Raw genomic sequence first — 20,192 nt, 5'->3', positions numbered from 1 at the left:
TAGGAATTCGAGGACTTTCACGAATCATTCCAGAACCGATAGTTTACTAACTTTTTCCCACGTCGTTTACAGTCACGCATTCGCAATCAAAGAAGCATATAAATAAGAGTCACCGCCATCAACATGCGCAAATTTATGTAAACGATGAGCGATTTAATAACAGTGCACAGTGCTTGAAACATCGCCAGCTATCGATAAGCATATCGATATTGACATTCGCAGTCAAACGTTTTCGAGATACAACCCTAAAAACCGAGAAGCATCCAGAAATTTCGACGGAGACGAGTGCGAACCTATAAAATGAGGTTGACGCACGAATCCCGCTCATTATCAAACAAAATTTTGAAGAGAAAGCAACTCGAAAGTAGAGTGTGTTTTTAGTGCGCAAGCCACATTCGGTGGATAAAGAAAAAAGCGAAAAAGAACAATTGAATCAATTGCGAGAAAGAGACGAAACTCATAAATATTTAAAGAACATTGCCCCGTGAAAATATAAATAGTGTGAATAAACAGTGAACAATACCAACAATTGCACATTGCCTCTGCATTTTGCACTTTTCCACTTGGATTTTTGGACTTTTACGGTTTCCCAGACAATCGCATACATTTGAGGTAAGTTTCGTTGGACATATTGCCACATGTGGGCGCATCGATCTGATCTGCTGAAGGCAGCACATCGGGTGAAAAGCTCTCTTTAGTGGGTGACTATATACGTCACTCGCATGAAAACACGGCAGTTGCACAACTGTGCTGTGCTTCTAGCACTTTCCATCGCCAACCCAACCCAGCAAGCTGGCAATCAGTATTCAGTATTCATTCTAATCTATAGCGTTCGTTCGTTCGCTTTTCCCCTATATTTTCAGCTGAGAGATGGGTAAAGACTTCTACAAGATTCTGGGCATCGACCGCAAGGCCAGCGACGATGAGATCAAGAAGGCCTACCGCAAACTGGCACTCAAATACCATCCCGACAAGAACAAGAGCCCGCAGGCGGAGGAGCGCTTCAAGGAGATCGCCGAGGCGTACGAGGTGCTGTCGGACAAAAAGAAGCGCGACATCTTCGACAAACACGGTGAGGATGGACTGAAGGGCGGACAGCCGGGACCAGATGGCGGCGTTCAGCCGGGAGCGTACACTTACCAGTTCCACGGCGATCCGAGGGCCACCTTTGCCCAGTTCTTTGGATCGTCGAATCCGTTTGAAGCCTTCTTTACCGGCGGCGATAACATGTTTGCTGGTCAGGGTCAGGGCGGCAATACCAACGAGATCTTCATGAACATTGGCGGCGACGATATGTTTGCCTCCTTCCCTGGCAATCCTATGGCTGGAGCCTTCCGTTCGCAGTCATTCAATGCACAGGCACCCAGTCGAAAGCGCCAGCAGCAACAGGATCCGCCCATCGAGCATGATCTGTACGTGTCGCTAGAGGAAGTGGACAAGGGATGTATAAAGAAGATGAAAATCTCACGCATGGCCACCGGAAGCAATGGACCGTTCAAGGAGGAGAAGGTGCTGAGAATCACAGTGAAGCCAGGCTGGAAGGCCGGCACCAAGATTACCTTCGCCCAAGAGGGTGATTCGGCGCCAAACAAGACGCCAGCCGACATCGTCTTCATCATACGCGACAAACCGCATGCGCTGTTCAAACGCGAGGGCATCGATCTAAAGTACACAGCCCAGATCAGTCTGAAGCAGGCCTTGTGCGGAGCACTGGTCAGTGTGCCCACGCTGCAGGGCAGCAGGATACAGGTGAACCCGAACCACGAGATCATCAAGCCCACCACAACGCGCCGGATCAACGGACTGGGTCTGCCCGTGCCCAAGGAGCCATCGAGGCGCGGCGATCTGATCGTGTCCTTCGACATCAAGTTTCCCGACGCACTGGCACCCAGCCTGCAGAATCAGCTGTCCGAGCTGCTGCCCAACTAGGCAGACACATACACTCACAAACACACACACACACACACACACACACACACATATAATTGTTATCACTTTAGTTAAGGCCTATATTTAGTTTACCGTACGTACTCGTAAGACACCTTAGCCTAACCAATTGTAGCCCCAAGTTAGTGAGTGTGCCAAGCGAACAGCTGTAGATATTGGCCGAGGATGCAAGCGTTGGAAAAGATTAGGAAAGAGAACAACACACACACACTTACACAAACAGCAGCCCGTGTAACCCGTTTCGTGTTGGAGACTGATCGACTATTAGCTATTTAACATTACCCTAGTATACACAAATTCCATAACTTGTTTTGTTTACCGCCACATGGATCGGTGCCTCAACATCTTATATTTAATAGTCCAAAAACAAACTATGAAATAAAAGAGGTATTATAAATTTAAAGTAACCAATCATTTTTCAAGCAAAGCACATGTTCGGCATTCCAACACGGGGAGGTTACATCAGTTAGAATAACAATTATAGATTTGTACGTCGTAGGACATAGTACGTTTTAGTACCAATTATATTATGTTTAACAATAAAACTTACTTATACACACATCAAGTGTCGTTTCTGGGTCAGTGGGTTGCAAGCATTGTGGAAATTGCTAGACTTCACGTGGTGGCGATCATGTGCAGCCAAAAACAACTTGTATTTCTGTCAATTTTTTTTATTTTAAAAATACTTGCTAGTTATGCGCGCCAAACAATTCAAAAGTCTCCGCATGTGTACAGTTCCAGAGGGCAACACGCCACCTATCGTGAATAGAACGTAACTTACATTTCACAAACCATCTGGCATCACTGGAAACGTATTTTTAAAACGTCGAGTGAAAAGATGAAATTCAAAATAAAATCGTAGCTTAAAATCGTTTTTCTAAACCTGAAATCCCCAAATGCCCAAAAGAGAACCAATGAAAAGCAATTCCATGTTGGTTTCATTTTAAATTTCACATTTTATTTTAATTTGTTTTCACTTCAAAAGGATTTCGTAATTTAATCATTTGTCACACATTTTCACTATCCTTAGGTTGAGTGTTAAGTTGCATTTGCAATTGTATAATCATTGTGTATTTCTTTTTACTTTCTTTACTGTTGCATATTTGTTTTTTTTCTCGTTCTCAAAAAGTATTAACATCCATTGCATGTTCGTTTTTGTTGTAATATATTTTTGTTCTTCTTGTTGCAGCTGCTAATTAGGTTTACAATAAAAATTGAATTTCAATGTTGCTGTCTGCGTTGTCCATTCGTAAATGGAAACATTTGTTTCCAATGCTGCTGCATTTTGCTATTAATTTCTGTTTCGAATTTGGTTTGAGTGTGTGTGTGTGGCTGACTTATAAATTGTATTTAATATGCAATTGTTACCCTCGTTTTTCCTGCTGCCTCGTTCGCTTGTCGAAAGGAAAGTTTGATAAGAGATACATGTACATATAACTAACAATACGCTCAAACAAATCAAATATCCGATAACAATTTGTTAAAAGAGATTCCAGTGCATTGTGTGCACGTGAACTTAATTAAATGAGTACATCGTTTGGCTCTCAAACATTCGTATAATAGTGACTATGTATGTATATATATTTAATAAAAATGCTTTAAAAATAGTCAAATGCGTACAAAAAGTTTCACGCCACCATTTCATTCGCCATCAAATGAGTTTCATAATTTAACTATTTCATTTCGCTAAAGTCTTCCAACTGACCGCTGGCTTTTATTGTTAATCATTATAATTATTATTTATGTACGTTGCCTCTGTCGAACTTATACAAACTGTAAAAATTATGTTAAAATGTTGTGATTTGGTATTTGGTAAATTTCTCCTTGTTTTGTCCCGTGTTTGATTAGCATTCATCCTCATAATCTTCCGCATCGACGATGCGATCGATAAAGATCTATCATTAGACTGTTGTATACATTTAGAATTTCTATTTACTCCACATCATATAGCTTTCTATGGTCTGTAGTTTCAATTATTACGTTTTTCTTAGTTTTTCTCATTGTTTAATTCGAGTTTATTTTTGTATATTTAATTCAATTTGATTGGAAACCTAAAAAATGTTTTCATTATGTTTCGATTTGTTGCTATATGGTTTAATGAGTTTATGACGTTTTTCTGAGGGGGGGTTGGGGGGTACAAAATGAATGAGTGTGAGCAATGCAACTGCAAGTACACTGAAAAAAAAAGAAAATCGCCACTCGCACGCACACTGCTGTGTGCGTGCAGAAGAATAAACAAACGTTCAGCAATTGGGGATTTCATTGTTCCTGAATCGAATTAACATCCAAGCTGCATTCACAACCAATTAATTATTATTTCGCATCTGGTAGAATTTTTTCATTGTATTCGACTATATATTTGCATCTTCTTGCTAAAAATTCGTCCTACTTTGAAAACCATAGGGTATTGAGACGTAGGAAAATCAAAAGTATCCTTTTAATCGAGTTCTCGAAAACTGTGCCTTTGTCTATGGGATTTTTTTGGGCTGGGAATAGGCTGCCCTTATCGATATATCGATATATCGATTAGCGTGTTCAAAGTGAAGTTCTTAATTGTTATTGTAATTCTGCTAGAAGGTGTTGTCTTTTTTTTTGGGTCTGTCTTGCTTTTTTATGCTTATGTACTTTCATTTATTTGGTTTTCTTTGCATAGCTTTATAGTTTAATTTAATGTTTGCCCGCTTTAACGTGTTGAGTTTGCTTTGAGTTAATTTTTTTTTGCTTGTATTTGCTGATTGGATTCTTTGTGGAGGCTGGGAGCCCAATTTAATTGCATGGAATCGTTTGCTTCGTTATTATTATTTTGGTTTCTTTTAGTTTACCATTTAACATTTTGACTAAATTTTTGCTATTTTTCGTTTATGTGTATGTGGATTTTGTATGGTATCTTTATGTATTTTTTCAGTGTACTTCCTACGAACTAAACATTTTCATTGCTGTGTTTTCATTTAAATTTTCTCATTACGATTACGAGTGTGTTGATTTGCTTCAGTTTGTGTGTGTGTGTGTGGCTTAATTGGCTAAAATGTTTTTCATTCAACCCTTTGGTTTTGCTTACTTTGCATTTGACTTTTGTTTCTTCTGTTTTCTTATATTTTGTTGCAATTATCTGGGGTCTTCGTTTGTTTTTTGTTTTTTGTGTTTTGTTTTCTTTTATAATTTAAATTCTCTAAGCCTAAATACTATGGTTGCAATTTGTTTACGGGTTTCCCTCCTCGTCGCTTTGACAGCTGCTTCTTCGTCTTGTCCTCAATAAATGTATTTAAATCGAAATTTACTTTCAAGTCTTTTCAGCGACAAATGCATTTGAATTTGTTCTCGTATTTCTTAATCTTGTTAAATCTGTTCACTTAGTTCATATTAAATCTGCTCAAAATCCTTTGCTTTAATTATGCTTTTATTATATGTTTTGCACTTTAAATACAATCAATATAAATGAAAGTCTTCTCTTTTGGTTTTCATTTATGCTTTAGGTTTTGTTCCGTTTCTTTTTTCGTTTCTCTCTTTCTAAAAAGGATCTGTGACATCCTTTTCGTGGTGCTTTTCCCGTTTAAAAAACGCAAACGTAAAAAATGACAAAAACTCTTCGATGTTTTATCCATTAAAAAAGAGCGAAAGCAAACCGAAGCCAAGCATTCTTCAAAAAACAATCACATCCATTCACCAAACACTGGTGATTCAATGCATCTTCATGTCGCAGAATTGAGCTTGAAAAATGCTTTTGGGTTCGCCTGCTCGCCTGCTTTGAACTTTGAACTGTTGCTTCTGCTGTTTGCATTCTGCTTTTGCTTTCTGCTTTCTGCTTTTGCTTTGCTTTTGCTTTTAGCTGTTTCTGTTGCCGTTGCCTTACACTTGATTAGGTAAAACTGAGAAATCGAACAGAGGATTTGAAGTTGTGGATTAAGAGTTCTTATGCTTGCTTAGCTTGATACTAAATGTTTTGCTTTGCTTTTTCTGATTTAATTTTTCACATCGTCTTTGCGGGTTGTTGACTGTGGATCTGTGCCTAAATTTATCATGTCTCGTGGTTTCCACACCGGGGACCCTACAATTAAATGAAAGAAAAGAAAAGATACAATGGAAACCATATATGAAAAATTATGAAATATTTTCTTTTCGGTTTTGCAGAACTTAATTTGTAGTTTTGGTTTTTATTTTTCTTCTTTTTTTTGTCAGATAGAAAATATAGATTTAGAGATCGAAAGAGTTAGAAAGAGCAAGTGGGCGGAGGGTAGCGCCTCCATTTGGTTATATACAATTGTGTCGAACAGATTTGAATAAGTAAATGGTGGCCAATTCGGATTTAAAAAGCATGCAAGCAAAATTTGTCGGTTAAAAAATATAAGCAAAACTAATTATTGTATAATGTATAATGAGCACTACTTCAAGCGGCTGGTTTCTCTACTTGATATAGTTTTTGGGAGACGGGGACTGGGTAGTGGGAGTGATTAACAGCTAATCCAACTAATAACTAATATTTGCGATTGGGGGTTCTTTGAATAGAGAGGGAGTTGTGTTGGCTAAAATGTTGACATCGCTTGGTTCATTTTCTCGTTTGCAGAGTTTAGCTTCTTGTTTTTTTGTAAAGAGCTTCAGTTAAGACTAGGCAATTTTTCCAATTTTCGATCAAAAGTTTTGCATTTTATGCCAACATTTTCCGTTCTGCCTCTTCTGTTTCTCGTGTGTGTCTTCATTAAAGGAGTCCAATTTTATTTGCAAAATGATAGCGAGAATTTGGTGTACATATTTATGCGGGTGGAGAATGGGGTGTTTATAATTTGGAAAATTATGGTAGTGTAAGTGGTGAAATTGAAATTGTTTCGCATTTCAGTTAACCCACTTGCTAATTTGGAAATTAGTTTTCCAGATGCAAAAGTCAAGAGCGTGATTCAAAAATGATGGATAAAGTTGTGCATAGATGAGAGTTTCATAAAATTCAATTCAATTTCATTTTGTTTAGCTTTGGCACACAAAAAGTTGTACGGAAAACAGAAAATTAAATTTCTGGAAAATAATTGCGTTTCAATGTGTGAAAAAATGCCGAATAAATTCTGAATACTGGATTCTGGATTTTTGGGGGGTGGTGAGGAGTTGAATTGAGTTGAGTTGAGTTGAGTTGGTGGGGCTGGTGTGTGTAACCATAAGACATATATAGTTAGATAAATATATATATATACATAGATCGATTATAATGGACTTGGCATTGCTCTCTTTCGGTTGGCATGGCATTCAGCAGTACAAGATTTGGCATTAGATCTTCGGCACACTCTGTCCATTAGTCGTGATATTGATAGAGAAAATGCAAAACGTTCAAATTGAAGTGGGGGAAACTTGCAAAGTTCATTGATTTCGATTCGAATTTCGGTTGGTTAGTTGTTTGTTAATCAAGCGATGCCAACTAATAATATCAAGTGTTTGTAACAGACACAACAGATACACAGATACGCTATAAAGAGATACACACAAATGCATCGAATGGGCGGGTAGTAATACCTATTAACTTAACATGCCTAATACTTATATCTCCAACTCCATCTCCGACTTAAGAGTTACGACTAAGTGTATGTGCTATGTCTAACTGAGTTCAACATTATTCGAGTCAATTTTCCATGTTTTTTTTGGGGATTTTAGTTATCTTTGAGATAATTGTGTGTAGACAAAATGAAATATCACCCGTTAAATTGTTTAATTACTAATTCAATTCAAGTACTCATCGTTCGTGTGCCTAATTACAAATTAATATCGCACTTACCTGCTAAGCAACTACTAAACGAACTTAAATGCATAACTAATCGAGGGTATGTTTTCTTGAATCGAGAGAGGATTTTCTTTGGATGGGCCAGGAAATCGGTGCATAGACTACATAGTGTATGTATGGGTGTCCTCTACTTGTCGCTGTTCTTTTATACTTATTTACTTTTGCGTACTTTATGTATTTACTTTAAACTCATGGGGCAGTTCGTTAATTGCGTTGGTTTAGTTAGCTTAGTTTTAGTTAGTTGCCAATATTAGTTATGTACGTAGGGGCTCGCTTTAGTTTTGGTTTTTACGAATTTGATTTTGAAGTTTGCATTTAGTGTGTTGATTTTTCGATTATTTGTTTAGTGGATTTCAGTGTGTTTGGCCGTGTGTGGGTTGTGCACACACAGGGATTATCGGTTAAATTTGATGTTTGTTTTATCTTTATTTAGTTTGCATTTATTTTCGCGTATTTTTTGGATTTCGAGAGCTCCAGTTTTTAGTTTCGTTTAACATTTATGCTGTCCGTATATGCTGCTGTATATATGTATGTATATGCCACATTTACGATGAATATTTGTTATCATTTCTTGTTTTGATTTTGCTGCTGTGAAGCCCAGTGTAAACTGTAAACTGTAAATGTTCTTGTAGCTTAAACTTAGATATTCTGATTCTGACTTCGCTTTTTCTATACTGCTTTGAATTCTCGTTACAACAACCTGAAATTTGTTTGATCTTAACCGTTTTCTATATATTTAGTCGAGAGTTGGCGGCTTGGATCGGAAAATCGAATAGGATTTTCCGACCAGCGCCTCGAAAAGGGAGGATATATATATATATATATGCGTATTTCCAGAGCTACCTAAGTGTACATATATGTATAATATGATTACCCATTACTGAACATTGAGGTACGACTTACGATTATCATTCTCTGAATACATTCCCATTTTGATTTGTATCCCTTTTATTGTATGCTTTAAATATGCTGATTTAATTGGAATGTGAAACGGAAGTGGTGGAAAATCCATGCGGAAAATGCTTCATTCGATTTGCCCGTCGAGTTTGTATATGCATGTATATTTGTTTATATCTATAAAAAACCTATAAAAATCATATAAAAACCATATGCATATATGCAAATTATTTGTCACAACATTATTGGTACACACACCGATGCCCGATATAGCACAAACGTGCAAATTGGCACAATTTTCTAACTAACTAATGTTTGATTTTGTTTTCTGCTAGTTGTCCTTTTTGTCCTTTATGTAAATAATCCCCATATCGATAGGTAAACTCTTGTTAGGTATATTTTATGTTAACCCCTGGAATGTTGGCCTTCGATTCGACCCAAAGCCCAGCTCAGTAGCAGATCCATGTCGCCAGATGGGTAATTAAAAATTTTTGATTTCATTTACGGAAGTGACACAGTTTCCACATAGCTAATAGTTAGTTAGCTGGCGAACTTTTTGCCGAACTTTTTAGCTGTGCTCGGTGTCTTTTCGTTTTGAATCTGCTCCTGGCTCTTGGCTGTCTTATTTCCCCATCTATATGTGTTTCAAGTTGAGTTTGCCATTTGTTTGTCTGCCTGTCTCTTAGTACATAGTTTACTTGAGTGCGAGTATGAATTTCAACTTTAGTTTTAGTTGTTGCTGCTGCTGCTGCTTCTGCCCTAGCTACTACTGCTCTTTTCTGTTGTTTGCCCTCGTAATTACGGCACTTGAGTATTGTGTGTGCAACGCGGCGTATACGTAATATTTCTACTTGCCACCCGAGGCGAGCGGAACTTCCGCCATTTTGTTCGTTAATGCGTGTGGGTGGGTGGGTGGTTGGCTTGAGTGAGTGAATGTGGGCGAGTGTGTAAATCACGCCGAAATGTTCGCGCCCAACTCGGCTGCAACTTAAATAATTAACTGCAAAACGGTGGCACACACCCATTATGCAACCTTTCGCCACCTTTCGTTTTAACCTTTGATTAGTTTTCGGTATGAACTACATATGCTGCGCTAAAAGAGCTAGCTACGCTCAGGTTCGGTGACTTACGGCTAACACTTACACAACAAATACGAGGAATGGGGACTTCGATTGGTTATGGTAACGTTGGAGCTATTTTCATCTAGTTTCAAGAGTGCCTTGCTTCTATTACCTATGCTCGTGGTTTTCTAGTAAGTAGATTGTATATAACCTGTAGGGTAGGTCTTTATTTTGATTTCAATCCCTTGTGTTGGAAGTTCGTGTTCGGTATTTGATTACTTTCGTTTATAGTTTGCATTGTGAGTTTACGTATATGTGAGCTGAGTTCGGTTAAAATTAGTTTGTTTGAGGCATTTCGGGTTGTTCGTCTGTTATCTTTGGTTTCAAAATAGTGGAGGTCTTTTAGTGGAGGTCCTTGAGTGGCGGAGTTCCCTTACACATGGATCTCGAAGTAGTCGTGACAGTCCACACAACCGCCGGGTGCCTCGGAGGAGCCCATCTCGGGCACGAATCCTATTCCCCCGGTGGCCGTCGGCTGCGCACTGACCACCACCATTCCGCGTGGCGTCTTCTTCCGCGTGCGACTCTGCCGCACGCGGGACTTATGCTAGGAGGGTCTCTTCTGGTACAGACAGTCGATGCATGTGGTGTACTCCGGTGCCGACGAGCTGAGCTGGTAGCCACCCTGCGGATCGTGCTGGCAGCCAGTGTATCCTCCCATCTCGGGGACATAGCTCATATATTGCTGTTGCTGCTGCTGCTGTTGTTGGTGGTGCATCGGCGGCTGATGCAGTGGTTGTGGTGGATGACGGGGCAAGGGATCGTATATGGGCTGCGAGGAGAAGGTATTCTCAGCGGACTGCGATCGCAGTGGCCCGGAACTGAAGACCACGTAGTTACGGTCCGGGGAAACCCCATATGCTCTGTGACCATAGGAGCTGCTAGTGGTGGTGCTATCCCTGGAAGTAGAACGCTCCAGGGATTTGCTTAGCCTGCTCCTGCTACTAGGGCCGCCACCATATCGCCCAGTTGGTGCGGCAGCCACATAGTGATCACTGCAGGTCTGGTTGTCATACACTGGATAATACTGATAGGTTTCCTGGGCCCTTGGCCGGGTGCCCGTCTCAAAGCTGCCGTGGGCAGACATACTCCTCTTACGACTGCCATGTGGCACATCCAAGTTGTGATCCGACTCACCGTGGCTATCGAAGCTGCTGCGAGGGGAGTGGCGCAGACAGGAACTGCTGGTCATACCGCGATCGGACGACAGGTGATCCATACTGCCTCTGGGTGAAGCCCTTGGCGATAGAGTCTCCACGCTGCAAACATGCGATGGTCCGCCCTTTTTGAGGCAGCTCCGATCCGGACTCTTCGACTTGGCTGGACTGGATGGTGGCTTCAGGATACCAGAAGCCGGTCCTGTGGTGTGCTTCAATATGCCACCGCCTTCGGAGGAGCGGCGAGGACTCGGTGTCCGTCGGCCGGCCGACAGGCGATCCTGTGAGTTGTCCCTGGAGGAGCATACACTCAACCGTTTGCCCTGGTCACTCAAACTGGTGCGAGGTGACTTAATCTTAATAATCCTTACTGGGGAACTACCCTGAGACTTGCACCGATCTGGCGATATATATATCTGCCTTCTACCACCTTTGACTTTGGTGGAAGCTGGACGCTCTGGTGACTTGGCCTTGAAGATCTTGTCCACCTTCTTGTCAATCACCACGATATGCGAGGCCAACGAACTGGTGGTGGCCTCCTCCTCCGTTTCATCTCCCGATCTTTCCGAGGGCCCGGTTGTGTTGCCAGTGCTATCTGATTCAGTGGCTGGCCGAGAGGGCGACTCAATATCCACCACCACGGTCTGCTGTGTATTCTCCACTATGGTCTGTGGCTCCGGCGAGAGGCTAGAGTCATTCTGCTGCTGATCGCCAGTATCTTCGGCCAGATCCTGCGGATCGAAGGCCTTCTCGCGCAGGCTCTCCATGTAGGCCACAATGTCACAGGTGCCATCGGCCAAGTTCTCCTGCTCGAGGTCACTCAAATGCTTGTCCATAAACCGGGCTGTGGCGTCCGTCTCAGTTGGGTTACGGTCTCGGTCACGTCGCTGTTTATGCCCGGATTCCCTGGCCTGGTCCGCCGGGTGCTGGTGGACGACGGCCACCTGCTGGGAAGCGGCCAGTCGTTCCGCCTCGCTCTCGAAGATCTCAATCACCTCGATATCCTGCTTGGGGGACTGTCGCGGCGATTGACGCGGCGACTGACGAGGTGAGGGATGCAGGGAGTGGGTTTGGGATTGGGTGCGGGACTGTGTCTGATTATCTCTGGCATCAGAGGCGAATAAGCTACCACTACTACCTAGACTTAAGTTAAAGGAGGCCGCCACCTGGGCGGCATGCACCTCCGACTCCGACTCGAGCTCCGATTCATCCGGGCTGGGCTTACCTAGGTCCTTCATCAGCACCGGCTGGTAACTGGCCGGCGGATGCGACGATTGAATGAGGCGCGCCTGGCTGCCGGTGCTGCCCACCGAGAGCGTCGATGTGGTGCTGCAGGATTGCACATATCGTGTGTCAGAGATGCGGGTCGAGCAGTAAGAGAAAGGGATAAGTTCACAGGGTCAAGCAATAGTCGAGCATACTCCGAGAAACTATCACTTTCGGTGTATATTCTCAGACTGACTGGATTAAACGCAAGTTATGAATAAGAATTTAAGTCCCCTTTTCAATGCCAAACCATAATATTATTAATATTAAATAGAATTGTTAATTTTAAAGTTTATAGAGCTGGCTAGGAATGAAATAAACCAGCTAAAGTAAATGCAAATATTTTATATAGCAGTAACGATTATTAGTTGCATTGGCTAAATCCAGTTAGTCAGCAGAATACCAGTTAGCAGGGGTTATCAGTGGGAGGATTAGCCGGACTCACCTCAGCGTCAGGTGATTGGGCGTTCGACCCAGTGTGGCCTTGGGCCTGATTGTGCCCTGCTGCGAGTCCTCCTCGCCCTCCGATTTCGTTCCAGGATCGATCCTTTCGATGTCCGAGCTGTGGTGGTGCAGATGTGGCTGCCTGATCGGAGGCGGCGGTGGCTCCCTTGGATGCGGATGGGGATGTGGGTGGGCATGGGCGTGTCCCTGCTGCATCAGCTGTTGCTGTTGTTGCTGCTGCTGCTGCTGATGGGGTTCTGGGGAAGAGCAGGTGATTTCTTTATGGTACGGCGTGGGATGTCAATGATGTCAATGATGATAACAATGATGCATTGTTAGCAATCTTCTCGACAAAAGCAGAATCATCTGGAATGCACATCAACTCACCTGTAACATCGCCCACCGTCTTGCTGCGACCACGGAATCCAGCTGGCTGCATCTGCTGGCCGTGGGCGTGGCCGGAGGCGTAGTGGACCACGCCCACACTGGGTGGCAGGTCGTCTGCCTCCTGGCTGCCCGACAAATTGTCGTAGTCAATGTTGCCAGCCGAGTGGCGCTGCGAACCGGACTTCTTCTTCGGTTTGCCCAGAGTGTGCGAGCCATGAACGATGGTGATCTGTGGAGCAAGGTGGCATAGTAATTGGGACTTCTAATATAAGCTTTATTGCTTACCTGCTGCTTGGGACGTTCCAGCGTCTGAGAGTTGCCCGCATAGCCCATGCTGCCCATGCCCTGCGAGGAATGGCCGCAGACGGAGCCGGAGCTGCCGCCAAAGTTCTTCATCGGAATTGACATGTTCCGGACGCTCTCGCGGATGATCTGGCGAATGGTCTTCAGGAAGGCGTTGCGGAAGTCGGCAGTGCTGTTCGACAGCACGTAGACCTTCTCGGAGCGGCGTTGCAATTGGGAACGCAGATGGATGAGCTCCCACAGGAAGTGGGAGTCCATGTCCTTGGCCGAGCTGGCGCGGACTTGCACCTCGGTTACGGGTATGAGCACCTGGTAGCGAATGATCTCGACCTCATTGGTGGCATTCTTGCTGGAAACGCCCTGTGATATGCGTACATATAAATTGAGTTAAGATTTGCGAATGATTTAGTAGGTTCTTTCTTTCTTACCATCAACTTCTTCTTTTGACGCAGTCGCTCCTTGCACAGGAACACCACTGCCGACTTGAACACAAAGCACATGGCGTGCAGTTCCAGTCCCTTCTTGATCTTGCCCAGAAAGTCCGAGATGTTAAGCCATTCCACTCCGCCATAATACAGAAGATCTCCTAAAGATTTAAGTAAGTAGAAAGTCACAATAGTTGTGAACTATGTATTTACCTGGACTTAGATCAATGGGTTGTTTGCATGACTTCTGGTGCTGCCGGAACAGGTGATCGAATATGGCACCGTACTCCTCATGGATGCGCTGCATCTCGTTGATGTGCTCGGCGACCTTTTCCATGCCCTTGAGTGCCTCTGTTCGAGTTGCAATCCATGAGTTCATATGCCAAATGGATACATTTGCCAAATACATACCACAAAGATGCACATGCTCATCGGCCCGGGTGTCGGTGAGGTTGCGCATCTGCTGCAGGAGCAGTGGATACTTGAGGATGCGCTGAATGGGCTTGATCAGATAGGATTCCAGGGTGCTGCTATGCTGCTGCTTGGGATTCCTGGCTGCGAGGAACTCCTGCAGGGCGTGATTGCCCTCGTCTGTTTGAATGGTGGACAGAGATGGAGATGGGTAAAAAAATTGAAATGCAAATTGACACATTTGCCAAATGATTCGATTTCAATGGACGCTCGTTCGAGTCGGTTTAATTAATTGCAACGTTGGCCCATTAGAGTCAATGGTAGAGATTGGGTGGGACATTCGGGAGGGTATTGTTCCGTTGCAGGGCGCACAAGGATATTACAGTTACAGCGTCACAACGTCGACAAGAAAATGTCATTAACTTGTTCTTATTGTCAGCCGAGCAGCTTTTGATAAAGGCAAAGTCAAAGCCTGTCTGCAGCAGGAAAGGCAGCTGGATGGAGATGGAGCTTCAGCCGGAGCAGATTTACGTCTAATAGCGTCTGTCGTTGGCTGCTTGTCCTTCTGCCTGCCTGCCCGTCATCCAGCCATCCATCCAGCCCTCCAATCCGCAAACGGGATTCTCCTGCTCTTGCACGTAACGAAGGCACTTAAGTGCACTTCTTGCTATAATTAATTATCCTTTCAACTTTTTGCATAAAATTTCATGCAACAGCCGGGCGTAATGCCACCACCCAACCCCTTGGAGTGGATGATGCTTGCAGGACTCCTACCCCCTCACTGGTTACCTTGACTACACCTTCCCTCATTGATTGTAAATATTGCGCATACATTTTTTTACCTCTAACGCTTTTGATTAGCTGCAAATCCCAACCCATCATCGTGGCACCAATCAATGTGCTGCCTGCGCCCAACTTCCATCTGGCCATCTAGCCATCTGTTTGCTCGAGTGTTTTTAAGCTTAGACTAAGTCTAATTTAATTATGACATGTTGTCGCGCCACAGTAGCCTTTTATCCGGCTCACTGCAAGGCGGGCTTAGTGGAAGTGGTGGTAGTGGAGCACCCAAGTTCCACCACCTCCAACTCTTCGCACCCCAAAGGACAGAAGTTCTGAAGCCCTGGCATAGTTTTGGGTCGCCATTTGTAAGCGTGTCATAATTCTACAAGTTTAATTAACAAAAGATACTTGACAGTTGCCGCTGCTGCTGCCACTGCTGCTGCTACTGGCTGCCTTGGCATGAATATGAATATGCTGCTGCCACCACCACATCACACCCTTTTTTGGCCCGGGAGTTTGCCTTCAGTTTGCGGTTTCCACTTTGGGGGTGTCACCATCTCCGTCGTCGTCGGCATTTGCGGTTGTAATTATTCATTTAACTTGCAAATCATTTTAAAGTGGGCGTGTGGGCATGGGGCGCAGGGCGTGGGGCGTGGCACAATTGAAGCGAATAGTTTGCCAATTGTTCGCTCTGTGGGTTCGGATGGGTTCGCTTCGGTTATTTGACTTTTACAAGTTTCTTGCTCAACTGAAACTCAAATAGACTTTGACGCTTGACGCTGATTGCAATAGTTCCGTAGTATGTGTGCTCGAAAAAGGCTAAACACACATGTACAGTGCGTTTCATGAGGGTAACGCACTTGCTAATTTGATAGAGCAAAACTTTCGGGTTCAACCTTTGAACCTTACATTTCCATTTTACTAGAAAAATACTCCGCTTAAATTACTCAATTGTTTCAATTTAAAAATACAAATATATATTCCCTGGTCACTAACATTGTTACTTCTGGTCAAGGATACATGCTAATTTGTTTCTTCAATCTTCAATCTTGTAATATGCAAATACACATCTTGTGATGCGACTAATAAAAGTTGTAATTTAATTTTCTCAACATTTCCCTGCATCTTGTGGACTGCCTTCTTTTGCCCTGCTGATGTATGTAAGTGAATGTCCATACTTTGCGAGTTTGATTTGTCCGGGGGATTGGGATTGGGATTCGGCGGGTAATGCCGAATGCTAGAGGGAAATACTCACTCGGATGCAGGACTTTCTGCGCCTTACTGTGACTGGCACAGAACGAGGAGTAGAGCTTGAAGTGGTTGACGTAGTACAGGAAGGCCGAGCCAATCGCGAAGAGCACATTCTGCGAATCGCAATGAAATGCCATTACTATAATGCAACACTTAAATTACCATTTGCGAAACGCACTCTGAACTGGCCGCAGAGCTCGAACTTGTTGAAATCCGGCTCCAGGTCCAAGGACTCCTCGAGATTCTGCAGGAACTGGCGCTGGAATGTGACGATCTCGTGTATGTTGCCGAACAGAGCGTTGATCTCGGCATTGGACAGGAATGTCTCGCGTTTCATGGGCTCCAGATAGTGCTCCAGCAGGTTGTTCAGGTGCTGCAAGGTGAATCGAGAAGCGGACGGTTCAATAAAGTCCAAATGATAATACAGAAATTAAGGCAAAGTATTTCAATTTTTTTTCGCTTTTTAGGGACAAAAGCGAAAATGCATAAATTAAATTAAAAAATCAACGACCGACGACGACTCTGCGCCTTTGCCATCGCCACTGCCACATTGCTACCACACCGCCCTTTTTGGCCACAACAATTCCCGGCGGAGTTGGCCAGCAGTTATGCTTGGTTGGAGGAAACTTTTTAGTTTTGCCAACTGGCGCAAAACATGAAACAAAAAAGAGCGGAGAAATACTGTAGCATAGCCACAGGCGCGCGCTTTCATTTGGAACAATACTTCCGGGCAGCGGGGGTGCGGTGGTCGGCGGGCGGTAGGCGGTAGGGCGGAGCAGGCTATGGGCGGGGCAGCAGTCTGGTCGCTCGCCACAGATAAGACCCGGAGCCTCCGTCGTTGCCGCAGCGGCGCTTTACATAATTTCTAAATTATAATAATTATTTGTATACTTCCTAGCCCAGACCAACGAAAACCAGACTTGAAGCTGGCTTAAAGCAAACACTGGCAAGTAGATTGGGATTGGGAACAGAAGTAGAAGCAGAAACAGAAACAGAGAATCCCAAACAGAAGCCGAGCGACACAGTTAAAGGATTAAAATTTGCATTTTTAATTGCAGGCGAACTTTTTGCCGCCCCACTCTAATGAACACAGGTCGGTTTGGTCGATTCTGGGATTTGCATTTAAGTTGGATCTGGGCACACTGAACAAACAGAAGTACTTTTCCGATAGGATCAGAAATATTTCATTATGCTACGAAGCAATTATGAAAACCAAATTAAAATCGAGATATACGAGTTCGTTTTAATGTGGAAATACAAATCTTTTAAACTTACTTAACCTTTGAGAGATATTTAAAAATGTTTGGCTTAAAATAAGACTCGCTTTCGTATTTTTGTTACAAATAAGATATTATATATGGAAACCAACAAAGTTGTCTAATAGTGTGCCACAATGCCCTAAAGCCTTTGAGGCTTCTATCCTACAGATATCATAGACATTTTTTCGCTGTGTAGACTTACCTTCACATAGGTGCGTTCCGTGTCCACCAGCTCCATGACGACTTTGCGCAGTTTCTCCGCATCGGTCAGCTGGCGTGATGGTGTTAATGCCGTGGTCGACACCGATGAGGTGACCGAGCCGGTTGGGCTCGATTTCCGCGTTTCCTGGGGTGAACGACAAAATCCGGTAACCTTAACACGGTTCACAGGTCAGGTTCAAGTTGTAGTTGTTGTAACAGTGGTGTTGTGTGGTTGTTGTTGTAGTTGTTGAGTTGTTGTTGAGTTGTTGTTGTAGTTGTTGAGTTGTTGTTGAGTTGTTATATTGGTGTTGTGTTGATTGTTGCATGATGAGGAGGAACAAACCCAAAGGAAGAACAGAACGAAAAGAGATGCGAGCGCGTGAAAAGGAGACACCAAATAAATGACAATAAAAAAAAATGAAGTTAGCCATGACAGAGATAGACAAGAACAGTGATAGTTTATAACACCAAGGGGGTTGGATCTAGTGGGTGGTGCCAAATGGGTGGGTTATTCAAAAGGGGTTTGCACTGGGTTTTGGGCGTGGCAACAAGCCCGCGGCCACTTTAAGGAGACACGGAGACAGCTGCGGTTCTAAATGACTGTCACGTCCTTGTCCGAGTTGTTGGTGTTTTGTTCTTTGTCCTCCAAGGGTGTTCGCGTTGTTGGTGTTGCGGGCAAAGTGTTTGTGGGTCTCAATCTCAAGTCCCACCATTCCCCCATCCCGAGATAGTAACTATCTGTTGGCCGTGCCACCCACAACCTTCGCCCTTTCTCTGTGTGTTTGCGGTTACAAGCACATTTGGCACTGACAGTTGACGCTTGACATACACAAAATACATACGGACATGTCGTTGCCCCATCCCATGTGCTCTGCCCCCCATAAAGCACCCTACTTTTGCATTAAGACTTAGTGGCGGCAGAGACTTTCTTCGTGGCTCTTTCTCTTGGCTTTTCTCCTATTTGCTTAGCTCTTCAGCTTCACCTACTTGTGTCTTTGAAACAGTACGAGAAAAAAATGTTAAATGAATCATTCCTGATAAATTGACTTAGCAAAAGGAGCGGCAAATGAATTTGCATTGTAAATACCTAAACAAACAGAGCTCCGAGCTCAAGACCTTGTAACTTGCAGAACAAAGGATAATGCATGTTAAAACTAAGGATTAAAAAACGAGGTAGTTATAGGTAAATAGGAGTACAATTTGAGTGAAGCCGCATAAAAGGACGTACGAAGAAGTATATAACAGAAACTATAATTTGATTGATTTATAAAAACTCGGAATCCTAAATCCTGCTGAAATATCCATTTGTCACGTTGTCATCACTAGGTCTTAGTGCCGTCTCTTTCCCTTCCCCCCATTTGCCTCTCTTTCTGACCTGCTGCAATTGCAGTTGTCATTGTTTGGCGCTCTTGTTGCCCGGCATTGTGGAGACGTTTCACTTTTATGCAGTTGCACTTTGTGTATTGTTAGTGCCCTCTCTTTCCTCGGCACTATGCCCCTCTCTTTCTGCCTTGGTTCCCTTGGCTGTTGCAGCTTGTTCTTGCCTACTTTTAACTGTTTTATTGTTCTGCATTCTGGGGCTGAGCTGAGCTGCGCTTCTGATTTGCATAAGCGACGCCGACCCAAAAGCCAAAACGGCAGACAGGAGGCAGAGAAAAAAAATGAAGTGGGTGGTTGGTTGGGGCTGGGTGCCTTGCGGCAGGTGAAACAGGTGCAACAACAATGGCAACATCTGCGGCAGCTTCTGGCGCTGAGTGCCCACATTGTTGCCGCTGGCCTGGCTCAAAGATGAAAAATTTGAAAATGTCTTGAATTTTGCGCCCAGCCTCTTCGTTTCGTCCTGTGCGAAATGTCAACTTGAATTAAAAGGATTCCTTATATAACACAACACAACACCTCCCCGCACAAAAGTCCTTCGCCCTCAACCTCTTTTGGCTCCCCTCAGTGTGTTTGTGTGTCACAGTGTTCAAGTATCATTAAATGAAGTGGGTTTCTGCCAGTTTCGAGCACACTTGGGGAAAGCATATCCAGAAAACAAAGTGCATTCTGTGGCATCTTTGCTTGTTGTTCTATCTGTCCCGTCGCGCCCCTTGCCTCAACCCCATCGTCTGGCCACCCACTGAAAAAAATTATATACTCATTACGATAGGGAACATATTAAGATAATGCTCAATGTGCTTAACGCGGCATCAGATATGCATGGCATATGAACTTCCGAATTAAAATAAAGTGGCACATTATTGTTCCATACTCTGTTCCACTTTTCTTTCTCTGTAGGCATATCTCTTGTCCTGTGTGTATATATATAGAGATATCCTTGATATTTTTATGCCTGGCACATTGCTATCCGTGACGTTTTTTTGTTTGCTGCCTGGAGGAGAAGGAAGCGGCGCAGCGTCGGAGGATCTCGTCCTCTTGGCGGCAGTGGCGACCCAATAGGCCAAATTTGCCATGACATCTTGAGATGTGTCGAGACACGCCCTGGGGCATAGAGCTCTCGGAGATCTCGCTTCCTGCTACGAGTGTTTCTTGCCACATCTTTTTGTGCAAATTTCAATTTGTGCACATTTCAATCACAAGTGCTC

The 20,192-nt window shown here is 43.6% G+C and overlaps 2 protein-coding genes across 13 annotated transcripts in view; one reads left to right on the top strand and one right to left on the bottom strand.

Annotated features, from left to right (window-relative positions):
- The first annotated feature begins 326 nt into the window (after positions 1-326).
- LOC6610903 (dnaJ protein homolog 1) lies at positions 327-2,354 on the top strand. Its single transcript, XM_032719605.1, has 2 exons — positions 327-612; positions 864-2,354. Exon 2 carries the CDS (start codon positions 871-873, stop codon positions 1,927-1,929), a length of 1,059 nt encoding a protein of 352 aa, XP_032575496.1. The 5' UTR covers positions 327-612; positions 864-870; the 3' UTR covers positions 1,930-2,354.
- Positions 2,355-2,879: 525 nt separating this feature from the next.
- LOC6610901 overlaps positions 2,880-20,192 on the bottom strand; it is an 80,999-nt gene continuing 63,686 nt past the window's right edge. For 3 of the 12 annotated variants that reach the window (XM_032719603.1, XM_032719602.1, XM_032719598.1), the window contains 11 exons: positions 17,609-17,779; positions 16,326-16,520; positions 16,152-16,260; positions 14,117-14,296; positions 13,919-14,056; positions 13,709-13,866; positions 13,263-13,640; positions 12,978-13,206; positions 12,592-12,868; positions 12,106-12,209; positions 2,880-5,992 (listed from right to left, as the gene is read on the bottom strand). In XM_032719603.1, coding sequence (XP_032575494.1) covers positions 5,907-5,992; positions 12,106-12,209; positions 12,592-12,868; positions 12,978-13,206; positions 13,263-13,640; positions 13,709-13,866; positions 13,919-14,056; positions 14,117-14,296; positions 16,152-16,260; positions 16,326-16,520; positions 17,609-17,779 — 2,025 coding nt within the window. In that variant the 3' untranslated portion in view covers positions 2,880-5,906. The other 9 variants (XM_032719604.1, XM_032719600.1, XM_032719593.1 and 6 more) reach the window with 6 other exon arrangements.

The sequence above is a fragment of the Drosophila sechellia genome, chromosome 3L, assembly GCF_004382195.2.
Source record: "Drosophila sechellia strain sech25 chromosome 3L, ASM438219v1, whole genome shotgun sequence".
Classification (NCBI taxonomy): domain Eukaryota; kingdom Metazoa; phylum Arthropoda; class Insecta; order Diptera; family Drosophilidae; genus Drosophila; species Drosophila sechellia.
The sequence above is the reverse complement of the archived record's forward strand: the minus strand, read 5'-3'. Positions and strand labels throughout refer to the sequence as shown.